This window comes from Cetorhinus maximus, chromosome 3 (genome assembly GCF_964194155.1).
Source record: "Cetorhinus maximus chromosome 3, sCetMax3.hap1.1, whole genome shotgun sequence".
NCBI lineage: Eukaryota > Metazoa > Chordata > Chondrichthyes > Lamniformes > Cetorhinidae > Cetorhinus > Cetorhinus maximus.
This window is the reverse complement of record NC_135881.1, coordinates 115229580-115245612: the sequence shown is the minus strand read 5'-3', so window position 1 is coordinate 115245612 and position 16033 is coordinate 115229580. Positions and strand designations below refer to the sequence as shown.

The following is a 16033-nucleotide window of genomic DNA, read 5'->3' as shown; positions in this document are numbered from 1 at the left end:
TGTGAAAGGAAATTAAAGGATGCTAATTTCAACTTGTGTGCTTGTGCAGAAATTTCCAAACCACGAATGTATAACAAGTTACAGCATTTTTTTTGTTTGAAAGTTTGTCTTTAAAAAGCCTGGTTTGTATTTGATTGTAACCACCTCCCACAGTTCTGTGCACAGAGGTAAAAGCCAATTTACCTTCTGTAGTCTTATCATTGTTATCTTAAATTGTTTATTGCTTTCTCCATATATATATACACAAATATCTTATTTATGAGATACCGGAGCCATGTTTTTGGTTTTTGAACTTATTTAAATCATATGAATATTTCCTGAGCTCACAACCTGGGAATATCGCATAAAAAGTTGGCACTTTTGAGTTCTTAATTCATCTTATATGTGAATGTGGTTGATTGAATATGTTCATTTCAACTTAATACTAATCATCAAGAATTGGGATTAAAAAACCTTTTCTGAACTACATTTTAAGCTAAAAATGTAGGTGTGGATTTATTTTGACTAAAGCTTGCTGGTGCAACAGGAAAAAAGTGCGTTAGGTCAATCTGAACTTTTCAAAGTATTGTTTTAATTGGAGTATAGCTAACAATTGCTAGTGCTTTATGAATTACTGCCCTTTGTATAACCATTATGATTCCTAATCCAGAGTTAAAATGACCTCTGGCCATGTCCCAGTATCCATGTCCTGTGGAGAAGTTTACAGTTTGATCGTACTGGCTGGTTTCACAGGACTCAGATGGGTAACCAGCACACTTATAACTGACCGTAGCGAACATAAGATTGTAAATTGGTTTGAGAGAAAAAAAACAATAAATTATTCTATGATGGAATAAAGAAACAGAAAGGAAAAGATCCTGTCTCTTTACTGTCAAAGGCTGCAATATTTCAATGTAAAGGGTCTTTAAAAAGTCGGTGTGAATGATTTGGTGGGTGACTCTGCCCTCTTTTCTCTTTTGTGTAAGATTTTTATTTAAAAATTGTTTAACTGTGAAAGCTAACTTTTTCTTCAGTTATATTACAATTTTGAAAAGGCATCTGAAGAAAGAACAAGAAGAAAATTGCGCATGTAGATTTTTGTAAACAGGTGCTTTTTTGTTTTATCTATTGTGTTATGTTTAGTCTGATTCAAATTGGAATTATTAAATAACCTGTTAAATTGTGAAAACCAGACTTTTTTGTAACTACTGTGAAATTCTGGTTATTGTTCTAAATTATGCGAGAGCCTTTAGTTCCAGAAATGAGACTATACCACAAAATTTCGCAGTTCTGAATTTCATCAATGTTTAATGATTTGAATTGGGGTTTTGGGACATTTGAGGTTATTCTGCTTGTTTAATCATCTTGTTTGTACTGGAAAATTTTGGGTTGGAAATCTCTTTAAATAATTCTAAAAGCAATTAAAGAAAATGGGCCATGAAATGCATTCGTATAGCTCCGCTTCCAGTGGTATAAGTCTGGCTACACAGACCTATCTGCAGAGTTGTAGCATGGCAGGCACTGGGTGTGTCCCCTGCATGTGCCCAAAGTTGTTGAATGGACAAGATCATGATGTCATTGACATCAACAGGCTGAAGCAATGCAAGAATATCAAAATCAGTCAAGAAATGTGCAGGCAACAGCTTTCTTATTCACTCCTGAACCAATGAGCATTAGGAGGCAAAAAGAGCCATGATCTAAGGCTATTAAAAGGGCTGCTAAACAATTTGCAGTTGAGGTAAATTTGACATACTTGCGCTCAGGCAAAGTTGGTGATAGCACTGTGGTGAGCTGCTGCAGGAGTCCAGAGGTTTCTGCCAGTGTCATGAAAATAGTGGGGTTTGTGTTATTTTCTCTGCATGAGGGTGTGCATGTGGGGGATTTAATTGAATTGGAGGCAGCTGGTCTGAGGCTTTTGAGTTATCAAAAGGGAAGCTAAGTTTGAAATGCTCAATACATAAACCTGGTTGAAGTTTTAGAATGTGAAGTGGGAGGAACATTTGCATTTTTAGACAAACCAGAGTAGTGAATTTCAAAGAGATGGTAAGTTGTCACACCTAACCAAAAGAGGCTGAGCCAAACAGTGTGTTTATTTTTCCCAAAGGTTACCGATAATATGAATACTACGAAAGATTTATATTGAGAAAGTAAAGTTGCAAAGACATATAGGAACAATGGAGTTAACATTAAAAGGGATAAACATGTATGAAGGAGATCAGATTATGTGTAAGGGAGAAGGCATTCTACGATCTAACACAAATGTGAAAAGTCTTCAGCCTCTATACATTAAGTTGCTGTCTACAGAAACCAAAGCTAAGAAAACTCACTGCAAATATCACTGTCCAGGGTATTGTGTGCTTTGCCTGGGTCTGTTGAAATTTGTTTGTTTTTACTGTTGCCTTAACAAAGATGTAACTGGAAGTCAGATTAATTAGGGGAGCTAGGAGTTATCATAGTAGTAATTTGTAGGCCAATGTATGTGCTTAAAATCTTTTCTTCTATTAATAAATGTTTAATTTAGTTTTGTAAAAAAAAACCTCTAAGACTTGATGGACTTATTACAACTGAATTCAAGGCACACATCTTGAAATAAAATACAAATTGCAAAAATAATTATGGCAGCTGTTTTAAGTTTCCCTCTGGGATTTGAGCAGCTCAGCATTTACCATCCGCTGTGCCATAACACTGATCACAGAAAGACAAAAATAAAATTGGCTTGCAAAGGTGTATGGGCAGTAGTTGCAGTGCAACATGAGCAGTACATGCAGAGAAGGAAGCAGAAAGGGGAAGCTTTGGGAAGAGAAAGAGGGCTCACTTTAGAAGTCCCTACTCTGACAGGATCTTCCAGAGTGCCACTCATTTTTGCAATTAGCTAGAAGCAGTGTGTCAGGAGGCTTCACTTAAGAGGCTGTGACAGAGTTAAGTCACCTTCTTCGCAATGACTTGGAGCTGTAAAGCACCTCTGTCAACTTCCATATGTTTCTGTGGATGGTGAAATGTAACACGTTGCTAACGTTGCCAATTCTCAGCTGGAAGGAATTGTTGCGAAGAAGGACAGGGCGATGGTGAACTTCAGAGCCATGGGGAGGGCCATCCTCATGTAGAGGAGACTTCATCTTTTTCTCTGAGGAGGAAGACCAGGATGAGAGGGCACGTAGGTTTTCTAGGATAGCAGACTTCCCAATGATTAAGAGCGCATTTGATGACAGTGTTGCAGCACAAGGGAGAGATGCCACAACTATAAGAACCACCACTCCCTTAATGTGCAGTTAGTGTGTGTCCACACCAAGAAATTCAACTCAATGAATGCCTGGTCTGCTGGTAGTACCCACAGTGCTTTTATCCTGTATAGTCTGCAATTTCCACTGTCTTCAGACCTCCAAGGCAGACAACAGGATAGCTGATTAGTGACAAGGGCTATGACCTCCGCACATGGCTGATGACCACCTTCTACCAGATTGAGAGCCTTTAACAAGTGGCATGAAACCACGTGCAGCACCATGGAACAAACCAATGGGCTCCTAAAGCTGAAATTTTGCTGCTTAGGTCGCTTGGGTTGTGGGGTGTGGGATCTCTGCAATACACACCTGAAAAGGTCTCCATGTTTGTGGTGGTGTGTTCCGTCCTGCGCAACCTTGCAATTATGAGGAAGCAGCCACTACCTCCTGGGAGCTGGAGGCCAGGAGTAAGAAGAAGAGGAGGAGGAGTGGAGTAGGCCACATCCACCATGTGCAACTGAATGAAGCGAGATGGACCGCATTGTGAGGCTTCACTTCAGTTAAAAGAAATTTCCCCATCCCCAACTTGGACCCAACATTCCTTAATAGGACATCCATTTCAGACTCCCCTTAACAAATTCAGCTTGGCCACATCAATCAAGGCCAACAGCAAAAACCCTCACACAACAACTTTATAAATCAATACATCAATAATATGGAGAAAAAAAAGCGAATCACCTTTTTGTATCCCCTTAGTGCCTGTATTGTAGGTGCCCTTTCCTGGCCTAATGCTCCTAAGCAGTGCTAGAACAGTGGCTACAGGATGGCTGATGGATGGCTGCTAACTTCACTGGGGGATACGACAGATGGCCTTGGAGGATGATATGGAACAGCTGTGGGCCTTGAAATTCCAACCTTGGACCACAACACCTCAGCATGGATGGAAACAATCTGGGCGGGCTAGCTGAGAGGCAATAGGCAAGAGCACTGGCAGAGTGGCAGGAATATGAATGCTGTCATGTTGAGAGAAAATGGCATGTTTGTGCTTTATGGTGCCACTGCCACTCCCATGAGTTGACATCTTGGCAATCCTCGTAACCTGCTGGAGCTCTCTTCCTCCTTTTGTCCTTTGAGGCTACAGGGGGATGATCAGCCAATAGCTCAAGTATTGAAAGCACAAAAGCATAAGAATGCAGGGATGAGGGAAGGGGGTGGTGGGGAGGAATGCAGAATGCCCAGTGTAACTCCATCTATCATTTCTTTTTCATGGCCCTTTCAGGATGAGGATGGGGAGTTAGTGGAGAAGGTGAATAAGGAAGCAACCTACCACCATCCAGAATAGCAACAGCACAAGCAGCCACTGACTCTGTGCCACTGATGCCCATGGTCCTGCGTATCATCTGCTCAGGGGCACTGATGGGATGGATTTGTGGTGATCCTCCCCTGGTCATCTGCCTTGCTCATCTGTTGTGGGTGACCTTCTCCTGCAAGAGAGGGGAGAATGCCAGTAACTGTCAGTGAAGTTGGGTCTTTTGTCCGCCATAGCTGAATAGCTGGAGTTATGTGGAGGCAGTGAGAAATGGATGTGTGAGGGTGGGCTGTAGTGTAAAGATGTTAGAAGTGAGTCCTGGGTGAATGATCAGGGTGTGGTATTTTGAGCTGAGAGAGAAGTGTTTAATATGATGGGTGAGGGATGTGATGTGCAGATGCATTCATGCACCTTGATCACTCCAGTGAGGCCATTAAACATTTTGTAATACTGCTGCCAGGTTTGTGGGCATTGCCCACCCTTGCCACCATCTCCCATTCTCTTTGGAGGCTACACAGAGGTGCCTCAGGGAGATAAGTTAAGGTTAAACATAGAAACATAGACATAGAAACATAGAAACTAGGAGCAGGAGTAGGCCATTCGGCCCTTCGAGCCTGCTCCGCCATTCATTATGATCATGGCTGATCATCCAACTCAATAGCCTGCTCCCACTTTCTCCCCATATCCTTTGATCCCTTTTGCCCCAAGAGCTATATCTAACTCCTTCTTGAAAACATACAATGTTCTGGTCTCAACTACTTTCTGTGGTAACGAATTCCACAGGCTCACCACCCTCTGGGTGAAGAAATGGTCTACCCCATATCCTCAGACTGTGACCCCGGTTCTGGACTCCCCCACCATCGGGAACATCCTTCCTGCATCTACCCTGTCTAGTCCTGTTAGAATTTTATAGGTTTCTATGAGATTCCCCCCTCATTCTTCTGAACTCCAGCGAATATAATCCTAATTGACTCAATCTCTCCTCATATGTCAGTCCCGCCATCCCAGGAATCAGTCGGGTAAACCTTCGCTGCACTTCCTCTATAGCAAGTACATCCTTCCTCAGATGAGACCAAAACTGCACACAATATTCCAGGTGTGGTCTCACCAAGGCCCTGTACAATTGCAGCAAGACATCCCTGTTCCTGTACTCAAATCCTCTGGCTATGAAGGCCAACATACCTTTTGCCTTCTTTACTGCCTGCTGCACCTGCATGCTTACCCTTCAGCGATTGGTGTACAAGGACACCCAGGTCTCGTTGCACATTCCCCTCTCTCAAGTTATAGCCATTCAGATAATCTGCCTTCCTGTTTTTGCTACCAAAATGGATAACCTCACATTTATCCACATTATACTGCATCTGCCATACATTTGCCCACTCACTCAGCTTGTCCAAATCACACTGAAGCATCTCTGCATCCTCCTCACAGCTCACCCTCCAGCTTTGTGTCATCTGCAAATTTGGAGATATTACTTTTAATTCCCTCATCTAAATCATTAATATATATTGTGAATAGCTGGGGTCCCAGCACCGATCCCTGCGGTACCCCACTAGTCACTGCCTGCCATTCGGAAAAAGACCCGTTTATTCCTACTCTTTGTTTCCTGTCTGCCAACCAGTTTTCTACCCATCTCAATACACTACCCCCAATCCCATGCGCTTTAATTTTACACACCAATCTCTTATGTGGGACTTTGTCGAAAGCCTTCTGAAAGTCCAAATAAACCACATCCACTGGCTCCCCATCATCAACTCTACTAGTTACATCCTCAAAAACTTCCAGTAGATTTGTCAAGCATGATTTCCCTTTCATAAATCCATGCTGACTCTGTCCGATTCTGCCACTGTTTTCCATGTGTACAGCTATTAAATCTTCTATAATGGACTCTAGAATTTTCCCCACTACCGACGTCAGGCTGACTGGTCTATAATTCCGTGTTTTCTCTCTACCTCCCTTTTTAAATAGTGGGATTACATTAGCTACCGTCCAATCTGTAGGAACTGTTCCAGAGTCTATAGAATCTCAGAAGATGACCACCAAATGCATCCACTATTTCTAGGGCCTCTTCCTTAAGTACTCTGGGATGTAGAATATCAGGCCCCGGGGATTTATTGGCCTTCAATCCCATCAATTTCCCCAACACCATTTCCCTACTAATACTGATTTCTTTCAGTTCCTCCCTCTCACTAAACCCTGTGTTCCCCAACATTTCTGGTATATTATTAGTGTCCTCCTTTGTGAAGACAGAACCAAAGTATGTATTTAGTTGGTCAGCTATTTCTTTGTTCCCCATTATAAATTCCCCTGTTTCTGACTGTAAGGGACCTACATTTGTCTTTAACAATCTTTTTCTCTTCACATACCTATAGAAACTTTTACAGTCAGTTTTTATGTTCCCTGCAAGCTTACTCTCGTACTCTATTTTCCCCTTCTTAATCAATCCCTTGGTCCTCCTTTGCTGAATTCTAAACTGCTCCCAATCCTCAGGTCTGTTGTTTTTTCTGGCCAATTTGTATGCCTCTTTCTTGCATCTAATACTATCTCTAATTTCCCTTGTAAGCCATGGTTTGGCCACCTTTCCTGTTTTACTTTTGCACCAGACAGGAATAAACAATTGTTGCAGTTCACCCATGCGCTCTTTGAATGTTTGCCATTGTTTAAAACAGTTTAATAAAATGGTGAAAATTTTTTTATGTCATGTCCCTTCACATGAGCTGTGACATGTGCATTAATTTTAATAAAATTTTTGTGAAAATCATTCATGAAACCTCATCCCGCCCATGGATGTGGTTCCATGAAAAATGTGAAGGCTGCCTGGGCTCTTCGCCTGCCCGACAACCTTAAGGTTGGACAGGCAGCTCAGGTAATTGCTTACGTGGCTTTTTAAATGGCTTTAATAGGCCTTTGACAGTTCGGCGGGTCCGTCTGCGTGCCCGCCGAGCTGAAACTCTAAACGACGTGCGGTGACATCAGGACGCACGCCCGACATCACCCCGCGTCATTTTACGCCTCGGCAAGCGGGCCCTGCCCCCACTCCCTGAGCCGAAGATTCTGCCCATGAAAACAGTAAGGAATGTGTCATGGTGTACTCAGAGTGAAAAGTTTCCAAACAGTTTTTTTTAAAGTACAAAAATGTTTATTCAAAAAATCCCTAGTGTCAAATTACATATCCACAAACTGTTATTAAACTACAAAGGTTGACAAAACTGTGTGTAATGTGCACCAGAGAATTTGAAAAAAAACACCAATAAAAGGAGACCATAGTTATTTCATTTTGGGCTACATGGCTTCCTTTTAAATAGCTTGCTTAATAGTTATAACCTCAAGAACAGAATCCCAAAATACAGGTAATGCTTCAAAGCTCAGTTATTTCACATCAGTTCTTCTACACAAAAGGAAGGCTATCCTACAGTTTCCATTTGATTTGGAATCACAACCTCTTCTACTGCAACCATACAGGTAAGGGAACAGGCCCTACAAACTACACGTTGAACTTGGTCAAGCTGCTGCTAATCATTTTCACCTTCTCCCGATTCAGATTCTAGAAAGAAAACAAAAGTCATACATTTTTGTTAAGTGCTACATCCTTTATTAGTATTCTGAAAAGTGAATGACAAATCACTTCAGCTATTGTTGGTTTGATATCTGCATAATGTGTATGATCAATATTTCAAATGTATCATCAATACTTACTAACTCAATGCAAATCTTCAATAATTGTGGTGTTTTCTTCTTCTCTGGAATTTTAACTGTACTATTTAAATTCATGTCTTATCAGACTTTTTGTAGATATATTTATGAAAAGCTGTGTGCATTTTGTGAGCTTTACTAATATTTAGTAGATGCAGTTTATATGCAACTAACTGTCATGTACAATTCTATTCTTGGTTTCTTACAACTTCAATTCTCAATGTTTTCTCCCAGTGAGATCACTTCTAGGTGGGTAGTTGCAAAATAAACCAGTTAAAATTGCATTTACTTCAATGGCAAATTTGCAAAATGTTACTTTTGGAAACAACAATTTTCAGTACCATGTACTGAGGATCTTTCTATTGCTCAAGTTTCAAAGACAGCACATCCTTGCAGCAAGCATCATGTATTTTAACGAAATACTCTACTGCAAAAATTGACAATTAACAGCAATAAATATTGAATTATTCAATTAATTTGAATTAAGCATACAGCAACTTGGAAATTTAGTTCTAAAATTATAAATTAATTGATAATTTGAATAAGAACTTTGTCTTTACAGTCTACTGTTAATTTTCTAAAAATTGGTATATAATGGCAAGGAAGGAGAATAGACCAGACCAATAAACAAAATCCATTTGAGCTTAGATTAGACTTTACCAGGCTCCTGAAGCTTGTTTCACTTTGCCAGATTTTCCTGCTTCCATTTCTACCTGTTTTACCTTGCCTCCTTCAGCTATTTATGGTGTGTCTGTCTGTCTGTGTCCATGTGTTTTCCTCACTCCCTTCCTTTCTATGTTCCTTTTTAAATGGTCATCCATAGCACCTGCCACTTTTAATGGTGGCTTCATGCCTGAAAAATTGCCTCATCCATTCTCTCCATAGCTACTGACCTGCTGAATAATAAACACAATTGAAATCATCCTGTTTATAATTAAGGGTAGAAATTGCTTTTGAAACATTGAAACTTGGTAATGCAAACAAACAACTGAATCAGGTTGTCAATGCAATTACCTGAAAAAAATCTCTCATTAATTAGGATGGTGTGATCCTCCAACGTCAGTGAAATGGTTTACAAAGATCTTTAATTATGGTGATGCTCTGCAGCAAGCAACTATGCAGCAGCTGATGACAGTCACATGCTCTTCAGCTGCTGGAATGATTAACAATGAACCTTTGTTTTTAAAAAACAATTTCAGTGGCCACGTTAGAAACGTGGTGGTGTAGTGTTCTCAGCACTCAAGAAATATCTCCTCCCTATACTCTCCATCCCCAATAAAATCTATCCTGAAATTTCTGGAAGTCACATATTGCTATGAGTTTTCACACAAAGCTGGCAGGATTTATTAAAGGGCTGAATCTAGTAAATGTGTTCACTTAGCGACAGGAGTAGGCCATTTGGCCCTTCAAACCTGCCCCACCATTCAGTACGATCATGGCTGAGCTGCTAGCTCAATTTCACCTTCCTACACTATCTCCATATCCCTTAGCATCCAAAAATTGATCGATCTTGGTCTTCAACATACTCAACGACTGAGCATCCACAGCCCTCTGGGGGCAGAGAATTCCTAAAATTAACCAATCTTCAATCCATGCCAATATATATTACCCCAATCCCATGAGCCCTAATTTTGTGTAATAATGTCTTCTGTAGCACCTTATTGAATGTTTTTTGAAAATTCCAATACATTACATTCATTGCTTCCCCTTCATCAACTCTGCTAGCTAGGGCTTCAAAAAAACCCTGAACAGATTTCTCAAACATGACTATTCTTTCATAATCCATGTTGACTTTGCCTAGTCTTAGTGCTCTATTACCACGCCATTAGTAATAGATTTTAGTATTTTCCCTACTATTGATGTGAAGCTTACTGGCCCATTGTTCCATTTTTCTCTCTTCCTCCTTTCTTGAACAATGAGGTTACTTTGCTCCCTTCCAATCCATAGGAACTGTTCTGGAATCTAGTCGATTCTGGAAGATCAAAACCAATGCATCCACTTTCCCTGTAGCCACCTTTTTTAAACCCCTAGGATGCAGGCCATCAGTTCCAGGGCATGTGGCAATATTAAGTCCCATTAATTTCTCAAGTACTATTTCTTTAGCAACAATTATAGCGAGTTCCTCATTTCCACTAAACCTTTGGCTTTCCATTATTTCTAGGAGATTTGTCCATTAAAGACAACAGATACTAAACATGCGTTTAATGCTTCTGCCATTTTCTTTTCCCATTAAAATTTCTCCTGTCTCTGCTTCTCAGGGACCCTGTTTGCCAAATTCTTCCTTTTTTTACATACCTCAGGAACTTTTACAATCTGCACTGGAGGCGGTTCAAAGGAGGTTCACTAGATTGATTCCAGAGTTGCAGGGCTAGTTTTATGAGGAGAGATTGAGCAGTTTAGGCCTATACTTGCTAGAGTTTAGAAGGACGAGAGGAGATCTAATTGAGGTATATAAAATGCTAAAGGGGATAGACAAGGAGCGGATGTTTCCCCTTGTGGGGCATCCTAGAATGAGAGGCCATAGTCTTAGGCTAAGGGGTGGTAGATTTAAATCAGAGATGAAGAGGAATTACTTTTCTCAAAGGGTCGTGAATCTGTGGAATTCACTACCTCAGAGTGCAGTGGATGCCGGGACACTGAATAAATTTAAGGAGAAGTTAGACAGATTTTTAATTAGTAACAGGTTGAAAGATTATGGGGAAAGGGCAGGAAATTGGAGTTGAGGACGAAATGAGATCAGCCATGATCGTATTGAATGGTGGGGCAGGCTCAAGGGGCTGAATTGCCTATTCTTGCTCCTCGTTCTTATGTTCTTAATTCTTTGTATCTTTTGCTTGTTTACTCTCATATTTATCTCTATCAGCTTCATTGTTATCCTTTGTTGAATTCTAAAATTCTCTGACTCACTATCTTTTTGGCAACATAAGCCTCTTTCTTTAATCCAATCTTATCCTTAACTTCTCTACTTAGCCACAGTCAGACCTCCTTTCCCATGGAATTTGTATTCTTTAGCAGAATGAATATTTGTTGCATATTATGAATTAATTCTTTAAATGTTTGCCATTGCTTATCAACCATCATATCTTTCAATTTAGTTTCCTAATCTATATTGGCCAACTTGCTTTTCATACTTATGTAATTTGCTTTTTTGGATTTAAGGCCCTAGTTTCACACTCAACTAAATCACTCTCAAACTCAATATAAAATGTTACAACTCTTCCCCAGAGGCCTCTTTACTATTAATTAACCCTTTCTCATTTCACAATACTAGATTTAAAATAGAGTCTTCCGAATTGGTTTCCTGACATGTTGTTTTCTTCCTTGAGAAGAAATTGACAATGTCCATCATCTGGGGTGTTTAGTAGGGCTCTAGTGGATACCTGGATGACTGCTAACACCAATTTGCGCCCAGAAGGTTCTGCTTGTTGCAAATAGGGCAAGATAACACACCAATTGAGCTTTGGGTGAGCTGCTGGCTTGGGATTCTCTCTCCTTGTGTTTCTCTCTGCCTCTGTGCTCGCTTTCGAAGGAGGCTGCACCCTTTTTTATTTGGTTGTGCCAGGTGCAGCAATCCTGGGCAAGCTTCTCCCAGGACTCGGGGTCGATATCAAAACTCCTCAGCAAAGCTTTCAGAGTGTCCTTGTAGCACTTCCTTTGACCGCAACGGCAGTGCACCCCAGACTTAAGCTTTCCATAGATTTGCTTTGTTAAGTAGGCATTAGGCAAGTAAGCGTTAGGCATTCTACTTACTCAGCAATAACCTGCTCACTGTCACACAGTTCAGGTTCTGCCAAGATCACTCAGCTCTTGACCTCATTATAGCCTTGGTCCAAACATGGACAAAACAGCTAAATTCCAGATGTGAGGGAAGACTGGCTCTCCTTGACATCAAGGCAGCATTTGACCAAGCGTGGCATCAAGGAGCCCTAGCAAAACTGGAGAGAGATTGGAAACCAAGCCTAGAAGCAACATGCCTGCTCTGTAACCGGTTCAGAAGTAGCACTAATAAAGATGTGCAAAGCAGATAGGGGTCACTCTTTTAGGACAGAGATGAGGAGAAATTTCTTTTGAGGGTTGTGCAACTTTGGAAGTCTGCCTCAGAAGGCGGTGGAAGCGGGAAATCAAAGGTTATCGGTGGTAGATGGGAATGTGGAATTTGAAACAAACAGATCAGCAATGATCTTATTGAAAGGCGGAGGAGGCTGAAGGGGCTGAATGGCCTACTTCTGCTCCTATTTCATAAGTTTATATGTACTTTTGTAGATACCAGGGTATGTCTACAGTCTGTCTAACTAAGTACCATACCTAGAGTCCAAGATAGAAAGACCATCTCAGAACACAATGCAGAAGTTTTTGATTTAATTTGTTTTGAAATTTTGGTTGTAGATATAAATTCTAAAGAGAGAAGCGAATCTGTTAATTTATATTAGTGGTGGTCATCAACTGGGGATTCACTTATGCCCCATAAATAGACAAAGACGGACACTGTTGATGTTGAATTAGGTGGTGTATGCTCGTAATATGTAACTAAATAAATGCTTATAAAAATGTGCAAACACTGGCCCCCATTCTATCCTTCACCAACTGGCTTTCTGGAGTATAACAGAGATTCAGGTAGTTTGCCTGTGCGTTCACAGTAGGCGGTGTGTAGCTCAGGGAGAAAGTAGAGAGGTTTGAAATCTTCACAAAAAATAAATACATTGCTGAAAGCAGATTGTGGCAAGCAGGGAAGAACAGAGAAAAATATAAAAGGAGGAAATGAGATTTGCTATGTTCCAAGAAGATGCCAACTGTTATACAATCCAACTTACTATGTAACAGAATGTTAAGACATGGATTTATGTGAGCATAGAAAGAGAAAATCTAAAAGCTAGAGTATGGCAAAACTGACTTATAGATATTGCATTTATGTGATATTTTGCACTCTTTTCATACTTTCAAGCCTCAAATTGAGACACTGGCTGGGATTTTCCAGTCCCGTCGTGGCAGGATCCACTGCAGGAGATTCGGCGGCCCAGCCAGAAGTCCATTAACTTTCGGCAGGGCTGGCAAATCCCGCCATGTGTGTGTGTGTGTGTAATCACACTGATGGGAAAATCAGCAATGTCTTCAAATTTCATGGCTCCAGTTATGTTCTCACTCAATGAAAACAAGAATACACTGACTATTTAAAAGAAAATAAAACAGAAGGATTATTTCACTTATTTCAACAGATGTGTTTGCCAAGGGTATGGAATTTGGTGCAGGGGAAGAAAAGAGATATTGTATGGCTTTGCGTTGTAAATACACAAATAAAAATATTTTGTCTAATACTACCTTCTTCAGCATTTTGTAGCCACTCGACAAATTTCTTCATCTGCTCAAGAAACATGCTTTTGCCTTTGGCCACATGTGCTTCCTTGTACCATTTTAGGATGGCTTCTTCACTTAGAACATCAGCTGCAATTCAGAGCAGTCAACAGAACATCAACATCCTTTACAATAACAAAATACACACAATTTCTAGCAAAATAAAATGCTGCCCTTCGCCTTTACCACAGCTACTGAACTCAGAGCACATTTTATGCTAGGGTAATTATCTCTTCTAATGGGCTGACACAGATGCTCAGCGATATTTAAAGGCTATTGACTCAGCAGTGTGTTGAACTGTTCTACTAAGTGCAATAGCTCAACAGATGTTCTTGTTATAAATCTGTCATACGGCAAAACAAATAAAGACTAATTTTTCTAGATTCCACTAAGCATGGGGACTTACTAAATAGGATCATGTGTCAGAGATAGGGCTATTGTACCACATAGCTACAATAGTACTGGTTGAATCTGTACTTGTGTTACTAACCTTGGCTAGAGTGATTAAGATTCATTAAATAACTTTTATCTTAGTCACAGAGGCTACTTCAAATTGGCTCCATGAAATAGGCTCCTTTGACTTCTTCTGAAACTTAACGCAGCAAGGCATGTGCAAGTAATTGCTCATCTCTTGCAATGCATGCGAACAGTGGTCGGAGTTTCAAAGGAAACAGAAAATCTCAGTTCATGGTGTCACCTCAACCTGTATTATAACTAATACTAGCTAAAATTGACAACTCATGCTAATGAGTAGGTTGTGTTTGGATGAATTCACAATTAATTTATAGAATCTGGAGTGTCAAGTTGGCTTCAGCTGTTACACTGCAACCAGCACATGTTTCTCTACCCCCAGTCCACCATCTGGATGTTGATCTTGGTGAAGTTAGAACAACCAAATAACACAAGATTCAGTGGCTCTGTGCAAGGATTTTCAACAGCATATAAACTGTTCCAGGAACAGAAAAATCCAGGAGCACTTATGCATTTTTAATGCCCATATTCAAATTGGCAGAGGCAAGATAGAAAATCATCCTTTTGGTTGGGATGGTGTTAGCTTGGGGAGAGAACCAAAAAAAAAGTGAAGAGAAAGAAATAATCTTCTAGTGTAAAATACCTCTTGCCCCTTAGGACAATTCACAACCACACTCCTCCCTACATCCTCAACATTTGAGATCATTGAGCATACATCAGTAATAGGTACCAGTAGGTTCTATATCGACAGTAGGAATAGAATCCTTAAGGGTGTTGAATACCAATTTACGGTAGCCATTTAATCGCTGAATCAGTAGCAACGAAGTGTGACAGGACACATTCTGGGAATGAACTGTGTCTTTAGAATCAAATTTGTTGCAGCATAAAACCATGGGAACGTTTTTACAAAAAATGTTTCTCCTCTCGTACTAACTGCTGAAAAGGGTATTCTGACACCTGGTTTTTTTATTCATGGGATGTGGGCTTCGCTGGCTGGGCCAGCATTTATTGCCCGTCCCTATTTGCCTTTGAGAAAATGGTGATGAGCTGCCTTCTTGAGCCACTGCAGAGAAGAGCTGTATGAGAAGAGCTTGAAAGGTTTACCCACTGCAGTATTTCCTCACAGGTATTTATTGTAATGTTGCTTACTGATGAGATTGTATTATACAGGATGTACTATAAAATGACTATAATTTTATTCAAACAATTCCATGGAGAAATTAAATTACCTTAAAGAACTAAAACTGCTAATTTTCCACTATCCATTAGTTCTCTCCTTTTAAGAGTGAAAAGTTGGGAAGGCAATTGCTCCTAGGTCTCCAGTAGAATTTGAGAACAGGTTGCATCAACATCTTCCAATTTTGACTGCTTTTGTGTAAAAAAAAGTACCCAATCTCTCTTAATCACTGTCTACTGGCAGTTCCACGATCAGCTAAAACTAAGAACTTGATGCATGGAGGAAAATGTCAGGGATGAAGCCATGTCTGATCATTCTGACAGTCTGTTATTACAACAATATCCTGCAGTGATGTGCCATCACATTCATTACTCTCATCTCTCCCCATTTTCAACAACATTGCCATTATTGCTGAAAAAAGAGATATGTCTAAGCATTTCATCTTGCACTCATCAGGTAACTCGTAAGAATACCAAAATAAGGGGAAAACAACAATTGTTGCGAGTGCCCTGATGAGTGCAAGATGAAATGCTTAGACATGTCTCTTTTTTCAGCAGTACTCAAGTTCTGTACTACCAAACATTTACCATTGGTGAATCCCCCACTACCAACATCCTGCAGATTACTACTGACCAGAAACTTCACTGGGCAAGCCATATAAATATTGTAGCTACAAGATCAGGTCAGAAACTGGGAATTCTGCAGCAAGTAACTCAGCTCCTGACTCCCCAAAGCCTGTCCACCATCTTAAAGGCACAAGTCAAGAGTATGATGAAATGCTCTCTACTTGGCTAGATTTGTGCAGCTCTAACAACATTCAAGAAGCTCAACACCATC

At 40.3% G+C, this 16033-nt stretch overlaps 1 protein-coding gene across 2 annotated transcripts in view; it reads right to left on the bottom strand.

Moving 5' to 3' along the window:
* Positions 1–7622: 7622 nt before the first annotated feature.
* Positions 7623–16033, bottom strand: part of bzw2 (basic leucine zipper and W2 domains 2) — an 85259-nt gene continuing 76848 nt past the window's right edge. For both annotated transcript variants that reach the window (XM_078538843.1, XM_078538844.1), the window contains exons 11-12: positions 13516–13638; positions 7623–8050 (exon numbers count right to left, since the gene is read on the bottom strand). In XM_078538843.1, coding sequence (XP_078394969.1) covers positions 8019–8050; positions 13516–13638 — 155 coding nt within the window. In that variant the 3' untranslated portion in view covers positions 7623–8018. The remainder of the gene's footprint in view (positions 8051–13515; positions 13639–16033) is intronic.